At 37.7% G+C, this 14,744-nt stretch overlaps 3 protein-coding genes across 3 annotated transcripts; 1 reads left to right on the top strand and 2 right to left on the bottom strand.

Annotated features, from left to right (window-relative positions):
- The first annotated feature begins 1,387 nt into the window (after nt 1-1,387).
- LOC114425607 (sugar transport protein 10-like) lies at nt 1,388-3,388 on the top strand. Its single transcript, XM_028392547.1, has 3 exons — nt 1,388-1,921; nt 1,989-2,612; nt 2,712-3,388. The coding sequence occupies exons 1-3, from the start codon at nt 1,463-1,465 to the stop codon at nt 3,165-3,167; spliced, it is 1,539 nt and encodes a 512-aa protein (XP_028248348.1). The 5' UTR covers nt 1,388-1,462; the 3' UTR covers nt 3,168-3,388.
- A 3,220-nt stretch (nt 3,389-6,608) lies between these two features.
- Nucleotides 6,609-8,117, bottom strand: LOC114425381 (transcription factor TCP7-like). Its single transcript, XM_028392295.1, has one exon. The coding sequence runs from the start codon at nt 7,890-7,892 to the stop codon at nt 7,170-7,172; it is 723 nt and encodes a 240-aa protein (XP_028248096.1). The 5' UTR covers nt 7,893-8,117; the 3' UTR covers nt 6,609-7,169.
- A 2,854-nt stretch (nt 8,118-10,971) lies between these two features.
- LOC114367561 (peroxidase 5-like) lies at nt 10,972-12,275 on the bottom strand. The gene is made up of 2 exons (XM_028324758.1): nt 11,929-12,275; nt 10,972-11,856 (listed from the first exon to the last, which is right to left on the bottom strand). The coding sequence occupies exons 1-2, from the start codon at nt 12,142-12,144 to the stop codon at nt 11,086-11,088; spliced, it is 987 nt and encodes a 328-aa protein (XP_028180559.1). The 5' UTR covers nt 12,145-12,275; the 3' UTR covers nt 10,972-11,085.
- Nucleotides 12,276-14,744: the final 2,469 nt, after the last annotated feature.

Below are 14,744 nucleotides of genomic sequence, written 5' to 3'. Positions count from 1 at the left end.
AATGTAATAGTATTTGAATATCCTAATTTTTTAAAATACGTAATCAACATTAATTAGTTTTTCAATCTCTTTTTACCTATCATAACACATGAACTGGTTATTTTCTTGTTTATAATTATATCTTTCTCATTCGGTGTCGAAAAACATTTTGGAAAGAAAAGTGAAGCTATGTATACAAATATTATGAAGTGGGGACTGAGGAGGTTAAGGAATATCATGCTTTAGATGCTTGCCCTTTACTTGCGTATCATCCTTTTGCTTGTTTTGGCTCTGACTAACACGTACACAACAGACAGCACTCTTCAACACAAGATCCAGAAACTCATTTCCTCCCATGCATCACACTAAACTCTGGCCATCTTAATTAGAACATCCTTCTGAAATCACATTTTCCCATGGAAATTAACCTACTCCACTCCTTTATGACATCCTTTGACAATCCAAACACCTGAAAACTCTTTACTTTGAGTTGTTTGGTGAAAACATAAACATGTGTTCATAACAATAAGGAATACTCACGTCAGATAATGGAGTAATTGAGGTGGTGGTAGAAGAAAGCTAATGAGTGACATGTATGTGGGTATGACTAGCTATGGTTGTATTGTGCCTACAAGACTTCTGTTTGGATGATTATGCATTTACTTAACTTAACTCTGTGCTTGTTGGATTTTACATCTTCTTAGTGTTATTAAGTTTTGTATGGGACTTTGTTGGTCATATGTTTAGAAACATTGCTTCCATGCATGTTCACTTGTTCAGTTCCTGTCGACGGTCCTGATTGGCTTCAACAAATTTGGTGCTCTTATATTTTAAAGCATCGCTTCCATATTCGGTTCCTATGCATGATTCTTATCGATCTATCAAACTTTATTGAGTCGAGTACTTTTTTTTTACAAAACTCTTCAATATACTATCATTTGTTTATCAGAGAAATGGGATCATTGTTTTATGTTCGATCACTTCAAATAAATTAGTTAAGTATAAAAAGAAAAACTCATTATTTTCAACATATTCAACTTTGTTAGATATTCAAATTTGTTTTAACATATTTTACTGAATATTCAACTTTTTGTTAGAAACTCTTATATCTCAAACTAGTTTTTTAACCTTTACTAATTCTAATAAATAAAACTATTGAGAATAGGTCAAATCCTATCACAACCTTTATAAATACTAATTTGACTTCCTACTTTCTAGCAAATGCAAATGACATTAATCAATGCACACATTACTCTAACAGAAGAAAAAGTAATGGATCAGTGAGAATTGAAAGCTATTTTTGGTGGTTGCTATGACCATTTTATAACCATCAAAAGTGCATGGCTTGTACCTATATATTAAAGCACAAATAATCAGAGTACGTAAAATAAGTGACATTAATCAAAGAGGTAGTGGTGTTAGTTTGTATAGATCAGAAGTGAATTTGAGTTAATCTTTAGAAGACAAAACTACAATTTGAAAGATGGCAGGTGGAAGTTTCGTTGATTCAAATGGAGTACGGCATTATGAAGGAAAAGTCACAGGGTTTGTGCTAATTACATGTTTTGTGGCTGCCATGGGGGGTCTTCTCTTTGGATACGATCTGGGTATTACAGGAGGAGTGACTTCTATGGACCCATTTTTGATCAAGTTCTTCCCTGTCGTGTATCGACAAATGAAAGGTGAAGCAGAAAGCAAGAGTCAATATTGTAAATTTGACAATCAACTTCTTACATTATTCACCTCTTCCTTATACCTCGCGGCATTGATAGCCTGCTTTTTTGCTTCTACTACAACTAGAATGTTTGGACGTAAACCCTCAATGTTTATTGGTGGCTTGTTTTTCCTTATTGGTGCATTGTTGAATGGCTTAGCCATTAACATCGAAATGCTTATCATTGGCCGTATATTACTAGGCTTTGGTGTGGGATTTTGTAATCAGGTAAGTAAAAGTTAGCTTCAATTACTAATTATAATTTGATTTTGTAATAATTTTGTTTGTTATATAGTCTGTACCAGTGTATTTGTCTGAAATGGCTCCAGCAAAAATTAGAGGAGCACTCAATATTGGCTTTCAAATGATGATTACAATTGGTATCCTAATTGCAAACCTCATCAACTATGGTACCTCCAAGCATGAAAATGGTTGGAGAATGTCTTTGGGCATTGGAGCTGTGCCAGCAATTCTGTTGTGTATAGGATCTCTATGCTTAGATGAAACACCTAATTCTTTGATTGAAAGAGACCAACATGAAAAAGCCAAGGAAATGTTGAAGAAGATCCGTGGCACCGAGAACGTTGAAGAGGAATATCAAGATCTTGTTGATGCTAGTGAAGCAGCTAAAATGGTGGACCATCCATGGAAGAACATTGTGCAACCCAAATATAGGCCTCAACTCATTTTCTGCATTTTTATTCCAACATTTCAACAACTCACCGGCATCAATGTTATCATGTTTTATGCGCCAGTACTTTTTAAGATTTTAGGCTTCGGCAATGATGCTTCACTCATGTCTGCGGTTATAACCGGAGTTGTCAATGTTGTTGCCACACTTGTTTCTATTTTCACAGTGGACAAGTTTGGAAGAAGGGTATTATTTCTTGAAGGTGGCGCACAAATGCTTATTTGTCAGGTAAATTATCTATCTACCATAGGAAGGGAGGAGGTAGCATAATGCTTTCAAGATTTTTAAAACAATGTGATTGAGGATTAATTTATTTCTTTCTTGTAGGTTATTATTGGAATCATGATTGGTTTAAAGTTTGGATTGAATGGTGAAGGATCATTTAGCAAAGGAGAAGCAGACGTTCTTTTGTTCTTTATTTGTGCATATGTTGCAGCATTTGCTTGGTCTTGGGGGCCATTGGGTTGGTTAGTGCCCAGTGAAACATGTTCTCTTGAGATTCGACCAGCAGGTCAAGCTATCAATGTTGCAATGAACATGCTCTTCACCTTTATCATTGCTCAAGTCTTCCTTACCATGCTTTGTCATCTTAAGTTTGGCCTCTTCTTCTTATTCGCTGGCTGTGTGGTTATCATGACCCTTTTCATTGCGTTGCTTCTACCCGAGACCAAGAATGTTCCAATAGAAGAAATGAATAGAATATGGAAGGCACATTGGTTCTGGACTAAGATTGTTCCTGATGTTGCTGCTACTGTCGCTCCTGGTAAAAAGGTGGTTCCATGAATTTAATTAATTAGGAATTAGTTATGAGTGATAATCAGAACAACATCCATTAACCAAAATAAAATTTGAAGAGTGATTGAATCCACAAATAAAGTGCATGTCGTGAGATTTTCTTGTGCTTGGAATTAAACATGCGTTGTTGTTGTTGTTTAGAGTGATAGATTCTAGCCTTATATAGTACATGTTAACTTCCCAATCATATCCATCAAGTATAATAATTTAGTGAAGTTTGCTCTTCAATTTTTTCAAGTCTTGCATTAGAATCAATATGTTTTTTTTTTTTTTGGTATAAAAATATGAGTAATCATATCCATAAAGATGATGTTGACTTCTAAATAATTTCAGTTCAAGCTACGTAATTAAAAGATTATAACAATTTTCAACTTGGCTTGAATTGACTTCTAAATAATTTTCAATTTGGCTTGAACGTTCTTGAACATATAATCTATTTTCTCAGGCTACGTTCACATTCTTAACCCATTCTATTTCAGCTAAAACATGGAAACAACGATGCTATTTGGTACGAAACCAAATAGCTGAAAAATAAATTGACTTGTGATTGTTTTAAAAGAATTAATTAAAACTGAATAAAAAATAGATAAAACTGGAACGGATTAATCCTTTATAATAAAATGTCACTTATCCCGAAAACTATCCCACCAAAATTGAGATAAACAAAATTCAAAATTTGAGAGTTGCCAATTACTTATGTGTTAAACAGAAAGACTTGTTCACCAATCACTGAATGATTTCGAATTTCGATGGTGGCACCTCAATGTTTCTTTTCGTGTTTGTTATCCACCTCAATTTTCAACTTCTTATGAAGTGTGCTTTTTAATATTGCTAGCTAAATGATTCTTCTTCACCTTCACATACAATACAATTTGGCATATACTTCTAAATAATAGCCACAACAAAAAAATGGTGATGAAAATAAAAGGTGGTTCACCTTTATAGCAGTCTTCGTAACACACGAATTTGTACTGTTATAAGTGTTAAGCATTTTCCCGTTAATTTATATGAAAAAATGTGGTGTTCTATTTGAAGAATTTTTAATCAATTTAAACTCTTGTGCTCTCTGTCTCTCTAAAAAGTATCACATCAGTATCATGCAAAAACCAAAGGCAGACAGACACCAATGAGTGACATTGTGCAGATTGCAATTTTGATACGACGGACAAACTTTTTAACACGTTATGTGGCCCAAACTAACTAGCCCATGTTTTATGCCCCACAAAAACAGAACTTGAACAGGTTCTAGTTCAGGAAACAAATGATTCTAAAGTTAGTACATACATGAAGACACATCTATCCTTCGATTTTAATAATTAAAAAATCAATAAATAAAAGAATTTTATTTTTTTGTATTGAAAAAAATTGTGAAGAGAAAACTTCACACTGCCTTGAGAACCTAGCACGTTTCCACTGGCCCAAATATCCCTTTGGGTTATTTTTATCTATTATTTTTAAGACAATGATTAAAGAATTAAAGGTAAAAATCATTTATTGAAATATAATTACATCCAACAAGACGGCAATACCAACATATGATTATCTGAATTTTTAATATAAAAAAATATTTCGTTTATTAACTTCTAAAGGTGTATTATCCTTAAACTTGTTAAAATTTCCAGTAAAAATGCATTGATAGCATTAAAAGTTATACTTGTATTAAAAAAAAAATCCATTTATCTCCCCATCTAAGAATGATACCCATTATCCTAAAAAAAAAGACTAATACCCATTAATTATGATTCTAAACAAGTTTGAACTTTGAAACTTATATATCGCACAAATCATAATATGTTTCTGACTACGCCGTGTAATTTCAGGGACCCGTCAATTATTGGAACCTGCCCCTTCTGTATTGTGTTTAGCAATAATTTAAAAACCTGTCAGCATCGCAAATTTAAATACCCCACCAATAATCCATCAGCAGAAAAGTACAAAATTAATAAATAAATAAATAAAATGGGTTGGTTATACTCATCACCCTTCCGGTTTCCCCTTCACACACCACAACCATCGGGGTAACAAATCAAATATAAGTATTCACAGCTCTGCTGGACCCAGAAAAACAAAAGTATCATTTTCACAAACGTTTTCTAAAATTTGTATTGGAACGAAATCCTTTTACATACACAATTAAACCTCTCATTTTCTTGCCATGGCATCATCAAACCAATCATCTTTCTCCAATTTCCCTCAAGTTATGCCTCAAACATCCTGCAAGTGAAACCTAATTGGAGGAATATTGAAAATTTAAATACCAATATACAATACGCCCACTGTTTATGTTAGTCAGATGATCAATGATTCAGAAGATCCTTTATTTCTTTCCACAGCTATTCAGCATGGTGTGTGCTTTGGTGTTGGGAGGATAAAATGGAGAGAGAAAGGGAAAAAGGGGGGCCAGGGCACATGGTTGTTTCAAAGGGAGAGGCAACAAAAGCCAATGACATAGCGACCAGTTTAAAATAGTCATTAATTAGATACAACAATCATACAAGTTGTATGATACAACACATGTCAGCCAGTGTTGAGTTTTAATACCACCTCCAAGACCCAGATTGAGTATGCTATGTTGAATCAGAAGCACCACAAAAGGTTTTAATTTTATTTTAACCAAGTATGAAACGTCAAAAAGGGTATCCATACCACGTAGCAGTAGGTTAGATCTTCCTAGTTACGTGTATTATATGATTTGGCCACAGGATGTACCTAACCTTATCTGTCTTTAAATACCGAAAAGCCAGAGTACAAGCTCCAAGGGAGAGAGTACCTTGGTCATGACAGCAAAACCTAAAAAGGTTTCAAAACACCCAAATGAATTATTATGGTATAGCAAGCCAAATGTTCAAATTACCAATCAATACACTATTAAAGAACAGAAAGCATACTGCAGCAAGTAAGCCACTCAATTTGAAATTTTAAATGCGTAGTAACAGAATGAGTTCATGATCATGTTAATGTGGGCAAATAAAATGACAAGAAATGCAATATAGAGAGAAATGAGCAGATGGGTCTTTATTCACTTCACTAACACCCCACGGAAATCCAGTTACATACTAGAAAAGACATTATTGTCACGCTGACGAATCTAAGAAATGGCTGAGAATTTCAGATAAAAATCTAGAAACAGAGGTCTTACATTGCAGAAGCAGGCTGTTAGGCATCCCCGAAAGTGAAGGAGAGAGCAACTAAGCAAGGTAGAATGCATAATTAGAAGGACCACAATCCTTCAATGATGCGCAATAACATGAATTCTCAATAAACATTGGAAAGAAGTTTACTCCAAGAAAATGGGAGTGACGCTTGATTGTCAAACACACAATCACTCAAACTAAGACTATGAACACTAATCACTTTTAATGAGCAAATTAGGAAAGTGAAAGAAAGTAAGTCAAGTTGATCAAAACCCACAGTGAAAGCGAGACAGAAGAAACAAGAAGAAGCTTAACCTTGAATTCATTCGCCTTGGACTCTGGTGTGATATTTTCCACAATAACATCATTAAATTAATTTTTCATTTCATTACACTTGCATCTGCGTCTGCATTTGCATTTGCATCTGCATCTGCATACCGATCAATGGATCGAGGTCCTGAAACCCACTTCCAAGCCTCAATCCCTGGTTATTCATCTCATCATCATACTCTCTGTTGTCTCTCCTCCAGCAATGTTCTAAACAAATTCATCATCATCTCCTAACAAGTAACCTAATCAGTTTTCCAAACAAGGAAAACCCTAATAATCCAATTGAATTCCTTAATTCATGGACTTGTCCACTCGAAATACTACCAAAAATTAAATAAAAAAAAAAACTAACCCTAAAAATTTCACTAAGAATCTTCAATCCTTCTCCTTGTCCACAGTAGTCCACACACAACAACAAAGTCACAGAGACAAAATACAAACTCACCCACCCACACACAATAATACATATATTTATATACGAAGAAGATCACAATCAAATCCATCATAATTTCAGAAATTGATTCATTCAGCGAGGCTCGTCGTCCCGCCGGCCGGAATTCCCGTGGCCGCCGGACAACGAGGCGAGCAAATTGAGGTGGCCGGGGAGGTAATTCCCGAGCCTTGCGGCAGAGGCCTCTCCCATGGCGGCCTGTTGCTGTTGCTGCTGGTGGTGTTGATGGTGATGGTGAAACATTGAATTCTGCGGCGACACCGACACGAGTTCGGGCGCGGCGGCGAAGCTCCAGACCTGGCCGAAGTCGGGGCGGGGAGGTAGGGCCCAGAGGGCGGGCGGCGTGGGGGGGGCGACGAGCGAGACGGCGTCGTCTTTGGCGGCGGAGTCGTCGTCAGGGCGAATGCGTTTGCCGAGGATGAAGGGGGTAGGGGGAGGGAGGAGGGGCTTGTGGTCGGAGACAGTGGAGAAGCTCGCCGGAGTGGTGCCGGAGCCGGTAGCGGCGATGATGGAGGGTTCCGCCTGGCGGAGGAGCCACTCGATGGTCTGGCCGTCGGACTTGTGGCCGAGCTCGCGCGTGAGCTGGAAGACGCGGGCGGCGCAGATGATCGGCATGCGAATGCGGCGCCCGCGGCCGTCGACCTTGCTGTGGCGGTCCTTGGAAGGCGGTTTCTTGACGGCGAGGGCGGCGGCGGCGGCGGTGGTGGTGGTGGTGGTTCGCTGCTGGTACTCAACGATTGTGTTGTTGTTGGCGTCGTTGGGAGGGACGGCGTTAGTGGCTCCATCAGAGTTGGACATGTTTTAGTATTATTATTGCGGCGCGAGAGAAGAAGAAGAAGAAGAAGAAGGGGTTTTGGGTTTGACGTTGAGAATAAGAGAGTAGAGAGACGGAGAATAGAGGGGTAATGATTGAGTGAGAAACAGGAGGTGGTGGAGACTGAAGAGGGGCACATGGGCAGTGGGGCCCAGTACTCACACCCCCACAGCTCACACCCCTCTATCTATTCTGCTTCACTTCTCCCCCCACACGCGCCTTCCTTCACAAATGCTCCATTACATAACATTCTTAGTAATTTGCAATATAATTCATTTTGAATTCAACTAAAATGTATACAAATTACTTTCATAATCTTGCTTTGAGTAATGTTTGTTTACTTCTCCATGATGCGTATCTCTATCAACATTAGAAACACTCATAGAGAGACCAATTCATGTTAAAATTAACAAGTGACACAACCAATATAAAGCCACTTCAAGTTGCACATCTTTTGCTCCTGCACATCAAAACAAAAATATAGTACTTAAATACGTTGAGGCGAAGAAGGTGGAACTGGGCTGTGGTGGGTGGCACGATGGCTGCGACGACGATCGCTAAGCTTGTCCTTCTAGAGTTTAGCGAGATCCATGGCTTGCGGCCAACACATCGGTTGTAATGCTTGCACCTCGCAGCGCAGGTCTGGTGACAAACCAGAGATGAAATAACTCAACAGAAGAGGAGGAGCGAGGCCGACGATGCGATTAGTGAGGAGCTCGAACTCGGAGAGGTATTCATTAACGGTGTCGCGCTGTTGGAGTTTGAAAAGTGCCCCATAAGGGTCGTCGTAGTATGACGGAGCGAATCTCGACTCCAGGGCCTGGAGCATAGCCTGCCAGGATGTCAGGAAACCGTTCCTGGATATCCATTGATACCAACACAACGCGGGACCTTCCATGTAGAAAGAGGCCACAGTGAGGCGTTCGGCATCGAAGACCCCTGATAATCAAAGAATTGCTGGATTTTGAAGATCCAGCCGAGTGGATCTTGTCCATCAAATCGCGGGACATCAAGCTTCATATGTGGGGAGGACTGTGGCTGTGAGGGTGGCTAGTCGGTCAAGGACTGAATCGAGTTTGCAGTTGAGGTCTGCATTGGCTTGGGTAAGTGTTTGGTGATTTTGGGCTAATGTGGCTTGGTGTTGGGTGAGCTTGTTCACTGCTTCTTCCAAACACTCCAGAGAGGTTTGGCGCGTCGAATGTTCAGGCATGGTAGCAGGCCGGACCATATTTGTTAAGAGCTGGATTAACTACTAAGCACTATAAGGCTATGAGTTTAGGGTTTAGGGTTTTGCGCAAATTATGTTAATATCAAGATTGGCTCAAATAAAAAAATGGACTAACTATTAATTAGATTAAGGAGATGTTGTAGTGGGATAACATGAGATACTCTCTTGTGACGCGCCATAGTGGAGGAGGGTAATTGAAGAAGGGGACCCCATTCACTTTCCGTACTTCTTCGTTAGAAAGTGGCAACTTTCTTGTTATCTCCTGCTACGTTTGAAATCATGTTCAGCATTAGGGTCACAACATTAGGGCTAGGTTATTGTATTTCTGGACACCGAGTGCGGTAATTTAGTTTTATTATGCTGTGACCCTAATGTTGTTCAGTTAAGCTAAGTTTGACGAGACATCCGAGAAAGAAGTTTAATTAGAATTAACCCATTCATGCGAGACATCGATGTTTGGGAATGTTATCCTCAGTATAGAACACATGAACATCTTTGAATAGATAAAAACTTTTAATTGCATCAAGTAATCAGTAGAAGGACCCAACGCTTTTAATTATTTGTTTTAACACCCACTTGCTCATATTTTATGTAATTAGTAATTAGAATAGCAAACACCATAGTTTTATTCATGTTCATTGTCTTTTTATACAAATGTCTGCTTATTGAATGATGTTTCACTAAATGAAACAAGTTCCCTGAGTTCCATATTCGATTTCTTATCGTTTTATTATTACTTGCACGACTCGGTACACTTACCGATAAGATTTCGCATCCATAATAACAAGTAGTACAGGGGCGGAACAGAGCGCAATCAGATTTTCTTACCAGTGCAATGGAGACGTTTTCTCTCTAAGGATAGCTGTGTGCTTCAATCCAGGCTAATTATTTTTTCCCCTAATTTATTTTTTCCTTGTGCTTATTGTATAATATAATACATTGTTGATTCATGTGGTGTCAATTAAAGTTATTTTGTTATTTAATTCTAAGGCTTTGCATTTTCTTCTTATTTATTTCTTTCATTTTATTTTACTTTTCTAACAATGGCCATACTCGGAGGTGCATGACTATTGAGCATGTTAGTCGTTCTCTACTCCTCGCTTCTAACAGTAGCAAAGGCATTTTTCGGAGGTGCATCGCTTCTCACAATATTTTCAAACTGATGATTTACTATCATACTTCACCTGCATAACTCGGCGAGAGAGATCATAGATATATAACTGATCTATCAGCTCCTTCATAGTAGGTTTGAGAGACATCAGTCCAAATACTCTTTGTCGTGCGAAGACAAACAAACAGATTCATTACATCGGTTTCCATGGCACCGATGAGCCAACCTTTAACAATAGGATTTTCCACAGTCCATCTCTCATATGAAGCATCATTCGTAGAGGGGCCTTGAGTTTTTCCAGTTAAATAACCCAATTTGCCACGACCAGCAACAAACATCTCGACAACTTGGGACCAAAGGGGATAATTTGCACCATTAAGCTTCACACCATACAGAATAGCTGTAGGTTCTGGTGCAAAACTCAGGGTTTGAACATTGGAAATAGGGGTTCCGGATTCACATAGGTTACTCATGGCAGCCGCCAAAGGGAAAAATTCCCGCTCTGATACCAACTCAAATATGGTATAATGTTGGCTGTATCTTATTCACTGTGGTCAAAGACTATATAATTACAATACAGGATCAAAAACATAAATAAGGAAAGGAAGAATAAATCGATGCACATATTCTGTTCCCATAACTACATTATATATTGCTACCAATTAAAACATAATTACAGCCATGATTCACGCCAACATAAACAAGTATTAAAAAATTCAAAGAATGAAACAATCGGCAAATTCACCATTTTGTTTTTGTCCAAAAATAATGAAAAGAATGCAATATATAAGAAACAATTGAGTTTGGTTTCAAGAAGAATGCATCAGCTGTGAATTAATTAATTAACAAGGCTGCAATGTCTCCTTATCTCACCATCGGATCCCGTAAGCACTTCGATGGAACCCATTTGCACCATTGCCTTGGCAAACTTCTCAGCCCAACTTGCACCATTGTTGGCATTGCTTTGAACCATTTCCCTTGTGGTTTGACTGGTGTGCAACGTCTGATCTGATGTCAAGAGGCCACGGTGGTTGATCAATCCCTCATAGTATTTGTTGTCCAAACGAATGGGTGTGGAAGGATCAAGAGACACTGTAGAATCTGTGGTGGAAGGTGGTGCAGGACAAATGCTTTTCAACGTTTCAGCATATGAAGAGTCCATAGAGGGATCTTGTGTGACTGTGTCATTGAAAGAGTACAAGCGCTTGGAGAAGGCAGAACAATGCGACACACCAATTGAATGCGCTCCAGAAAGTGTCACCATTTCATCTGCTGACAAGCCCTTTCGAGAAAAATTACTAACAAGTTCATCGGCAGTGGAGGTTGGCGCAGGCAGATTACGTGGCACTTCATCAGCAATGGAGATGCGTCCGTCTCTGCGTCCAGATGGTACGTCGTAGTTTATGCCACCAACTTTGAGAGCACTGTCTCTTGCTGCGAATGCCAAAATGTCTGCACACGATACCGTTTGAGGGCATGCAGCCTCTAATTGGGTCTTGGCCTCCTCAATCACCTCGAAGCCACGTAAGCTTGGATTGTTGGCAAAATTGTCTCTCTCGGCTACTGGGTTACCTGGGGTAGATGCTAGTAACACGGAACCATCGCAACCCTGTATATACATAGCAGTTAATTTGCAATCAGAAATAATAATTTTAACATGGTTGTAGGAAAGTGAACCTACCCTGACAAAGCAATCATGGAAATGCATTCTTATGAGACCCGCAGCTATGCCGGCCTTGTGTGAAATTGCTTTGTTTACTGTGCTTCTCACTATTTCCTCGGCAGATGGGCACGTGGAGCTGTAGAAACCCACTTTCAGAGATGCCGAAGCCAATGATGAAACACTTAGAATCAGAACCAAGCTTGAAACCATTTGAAGCATGCTAGTATTATCCATTGCTGTGGGAAGATCGGCACACGCCTATAGTATATATATGATTGGAATTTGGAGGTTGTGTGTAAATTAAGGACAAGAGACAAGGAAGAGAGTTGCTATATATGTAAGTGTAGTTGTATATATGTTGTTGAGTATGAAGGACGAGGTGGAGAGAGCCTGAGCTCAAGCGAATCTATTTATAGGTTCGTTTTGAAAGAGGTGACTAGTGATGAAGTTTTGGTTTGGCAAACAATTAACTAAAACGTGTGTTTTGTCAATCAAATTAAATTAAAATAGCAAGTAGTTGAAGTTGTCTTGTCTGCTGTTGAACACTTCTCTGGAGGCTCAATTTTATATGACAAACATGTCATATTGACCACTAGCAAAATACTAAACTAAAGTGAGATGACAATACCAGCTTAACTGAGTCCTGCGGGAATTTTTCTTCCTTTCGGTGTCTGCATCTGTGTGACTGATGGCATTTAATTAGTACAATTTGAGCAAGTCTTCACATTTAATTCCAATTAATTAAGGTAAGACTTGGTAATTAACCGCTAGCTAGCCACTGTATGTTGCATGAACAAGTCCACAACATTGTTTACTTTTTATATTTTTTTGGAACATAGGAAAATTAAAGACAACCAAAGAGCAAAACTAAACTCTCAGGTGCTGAACACCTGCTATATCAGCTAAAACAAGCTGAACCAAGGACTGGGGGGGAGTTATCCAGGACCTGAAATTCAAATTGCAAGGAGGATCTTTGATTTGCTAGCTCATCACTCATCAGCACACATGTTTCCTTCACGAAAAGTGTTTTGGAAATCAAGCTCCCAATCATAAACCTTAAAATTAATTTTTTAATCTTCTTGATTATAGAACCATATGGATCTAACCTTTGCTACTTTCTTTTCCTGTCTGAGGTCTTTCGTATCTGAAAGTTGTTGGGCCTCAACTAATATAAGTTGAATCTAATGGATCTATTTGTGGCCCAACAAGGTAAAACTCTCCTAAGACCTGATTTTCTTACTTACAGTATTTAAATTTGAAACTTAGAATCATCACTTAAGGAAGAATCAAACTCGTTATTCTCTGTTGGTAACACACACCCTGAGTTTGTGGGAGAGGAGTTGGGTTCAATCTCCGCAGGGAGGAACGAGAAACTTTAAGTGTGACAAAGTCTTAAAGCCGATGATTAGTTTCATAGTCGACCAAAAAGACTAAAGCGTGTAGGGATAGTTCAGGATTTCACCCCGGAGCCAAAGGCCCTAATTACAGTGCTTAGCAAAAACCTACTTGTTCCTTTCTATGTTACGGTCTACTATTGTAATTTTGAAATAATGTAAAACTCTCCTAAGACTTTAAATTATACTAACCATTCTTGAGGTTTCATAAAATTACATAAACACCACATGCTTTTTCAACCATTATAGTAACTTTCCTTGTAGGGAGTGTTAGTATAATATATAAGGGATTTCAACGTAACAGTATTTGATTTTACAACATTTTTCAATCGTTGGTTTTCTTATAGCGTAATACATCATATGTAAATAGAAACTCCACGCGAAAGAATATTAATACATAAACCACGTATGCTCTGTTAGGTTGTAAGGAAAGAAATAGAGTAAATAGAAATAGAAGATAGATAGTTTGAAGAAGAAAAAATACAAAAGGAGTAAAAAATAAAGTCTAATGTTGGGTTGTTTAGTTGAAGAGAATAAAATAGGTGAGAAATAGAGGAAAAATAAATAGTAAAGTTGTTTGGTATATGAATAAAATGGAAAGGAAGAATTTAAATAAATTATGAAATTACTGTTTTGCCCTTATTATAGTTGTGGCAGCAGACCATAAATAATCTAAAATTCATATACAATTAATTATAAATTGATGAACCTAATCGATTATATAACTCAAACTATAAATTATTTGTGACAGACCAAAAAATTGGTTCGATGTAAGCCATTTAATCCATTATCAATATTTAAAAATCAATTAACTGGTTTATTCACGAATCAATTGGATGTTGGATGCGAGGTTGAAAGGTCATAAGTCTATTTGTCTACTAAAGTTTTTAAGGCAAAATACACAAGTATATATATGGGGTGTGAGCAGACGATGACTGAATAGGAATAAACCAGACTTTTTGCTCTTAACATTAGTTAAAACAAACACATGCGTGTTATTTTCATCATGGCTAACTTGTTTCCGTCTTCAAAAACAAACAGAGCGATAGAGATAAAAGAAACTTCATATGAGGATGTATTAAAATAATGTAAGTGACCCATTGTGAATCACTTTTATTAACTGTTAGACTAATTATGATACACCCTCCATATTATATTTGGTCTCCTTCGTTCCACTCCGTCTAACCTTCCTCCAGTATTAGATTTCATTTATTAGATTCAACCAAAATATTTATCTTATATGCTGTGAATGAAAGCTATTTTATACTAATACCATCATCAAAACTATTTTGTACCAATACCACCATGATCAAAAAGAAAAAAAAGTAGTTATAGAAATAAAATGGGTATAAAAATGTATACATAAAAACATCCCATTCTCTTTATATATAATTAAAGATAAAAAAATTAAATAAAAATATATCAATCATATGAATTAAT

This window comes from Glycine soja, chromosome 9 (genome assembly GCF_004193775.1).
Source record: "Glycine soja cultivar W05 chromosome 9, ASM419377v2, whole genome shotgun sequence".
In the NCBI taxonomy this organism is placed as follows: domain Eukaryota; kingdom Viridiplantae; phylum Streptophyta; class Magnoliopsida; order Fabales; family Fabaceae; genus Glycine; species Glycine soja.
This window is presented reverse-complemented; position numbering and strand designations above follow the sequence as displayed.

What these genes read in the sequence shown, in the direction of transcription:
- LOC114367561 (XM_028324758.1), bottom strand. Translation starts at nt 12,144, where the DNA reads ATGGATAATACTAGCATGCTTCAAATGGTTTCAAGCTTGGTTCTGATT. An exon ending in TCCATGATTGCTTTGTCAGG is followed by an intron (nt 11,857 to 11,928) that starts GTAGGTTCACTT and finishes ATGTATATACAG; the next exon opens with GGTTGCGATGGTTCCGTGTT.
- LOC114425381 (XM_028392295.1), bottom strand. Translation starts at nt 7,892, where the DNA reads ATGTCCAACTCTGATGGAGCCACTAACGCCGTCCCTCCCAACGACGCC.
- LOC114425607 (XM_028392547.1), top strand. Translation starts at nt 1,463, where the DNA reads ATGGCAGGTGGAAGTTTCGTTGATTCAAATGGAGTACGGCATTATGAA. An exon ending in GTGTGGGATTTTGTAATCAG is followed by an intron (nt 1,922 to 1,988) that starts GTAAGTAAAAGT and finishes TTTGTTATATAG; the next exon opens with TCTGTACCAGTGTATTTGTC. An exon ending in CACAAATGCTTATTTGTCAG is followed by an intron (nt 2,613 to 2,711) that starts GTAAATTATCTA and finishes TCTTTCTTGTAG; the next exon opens with GTTATTATTGGAATCATGAT.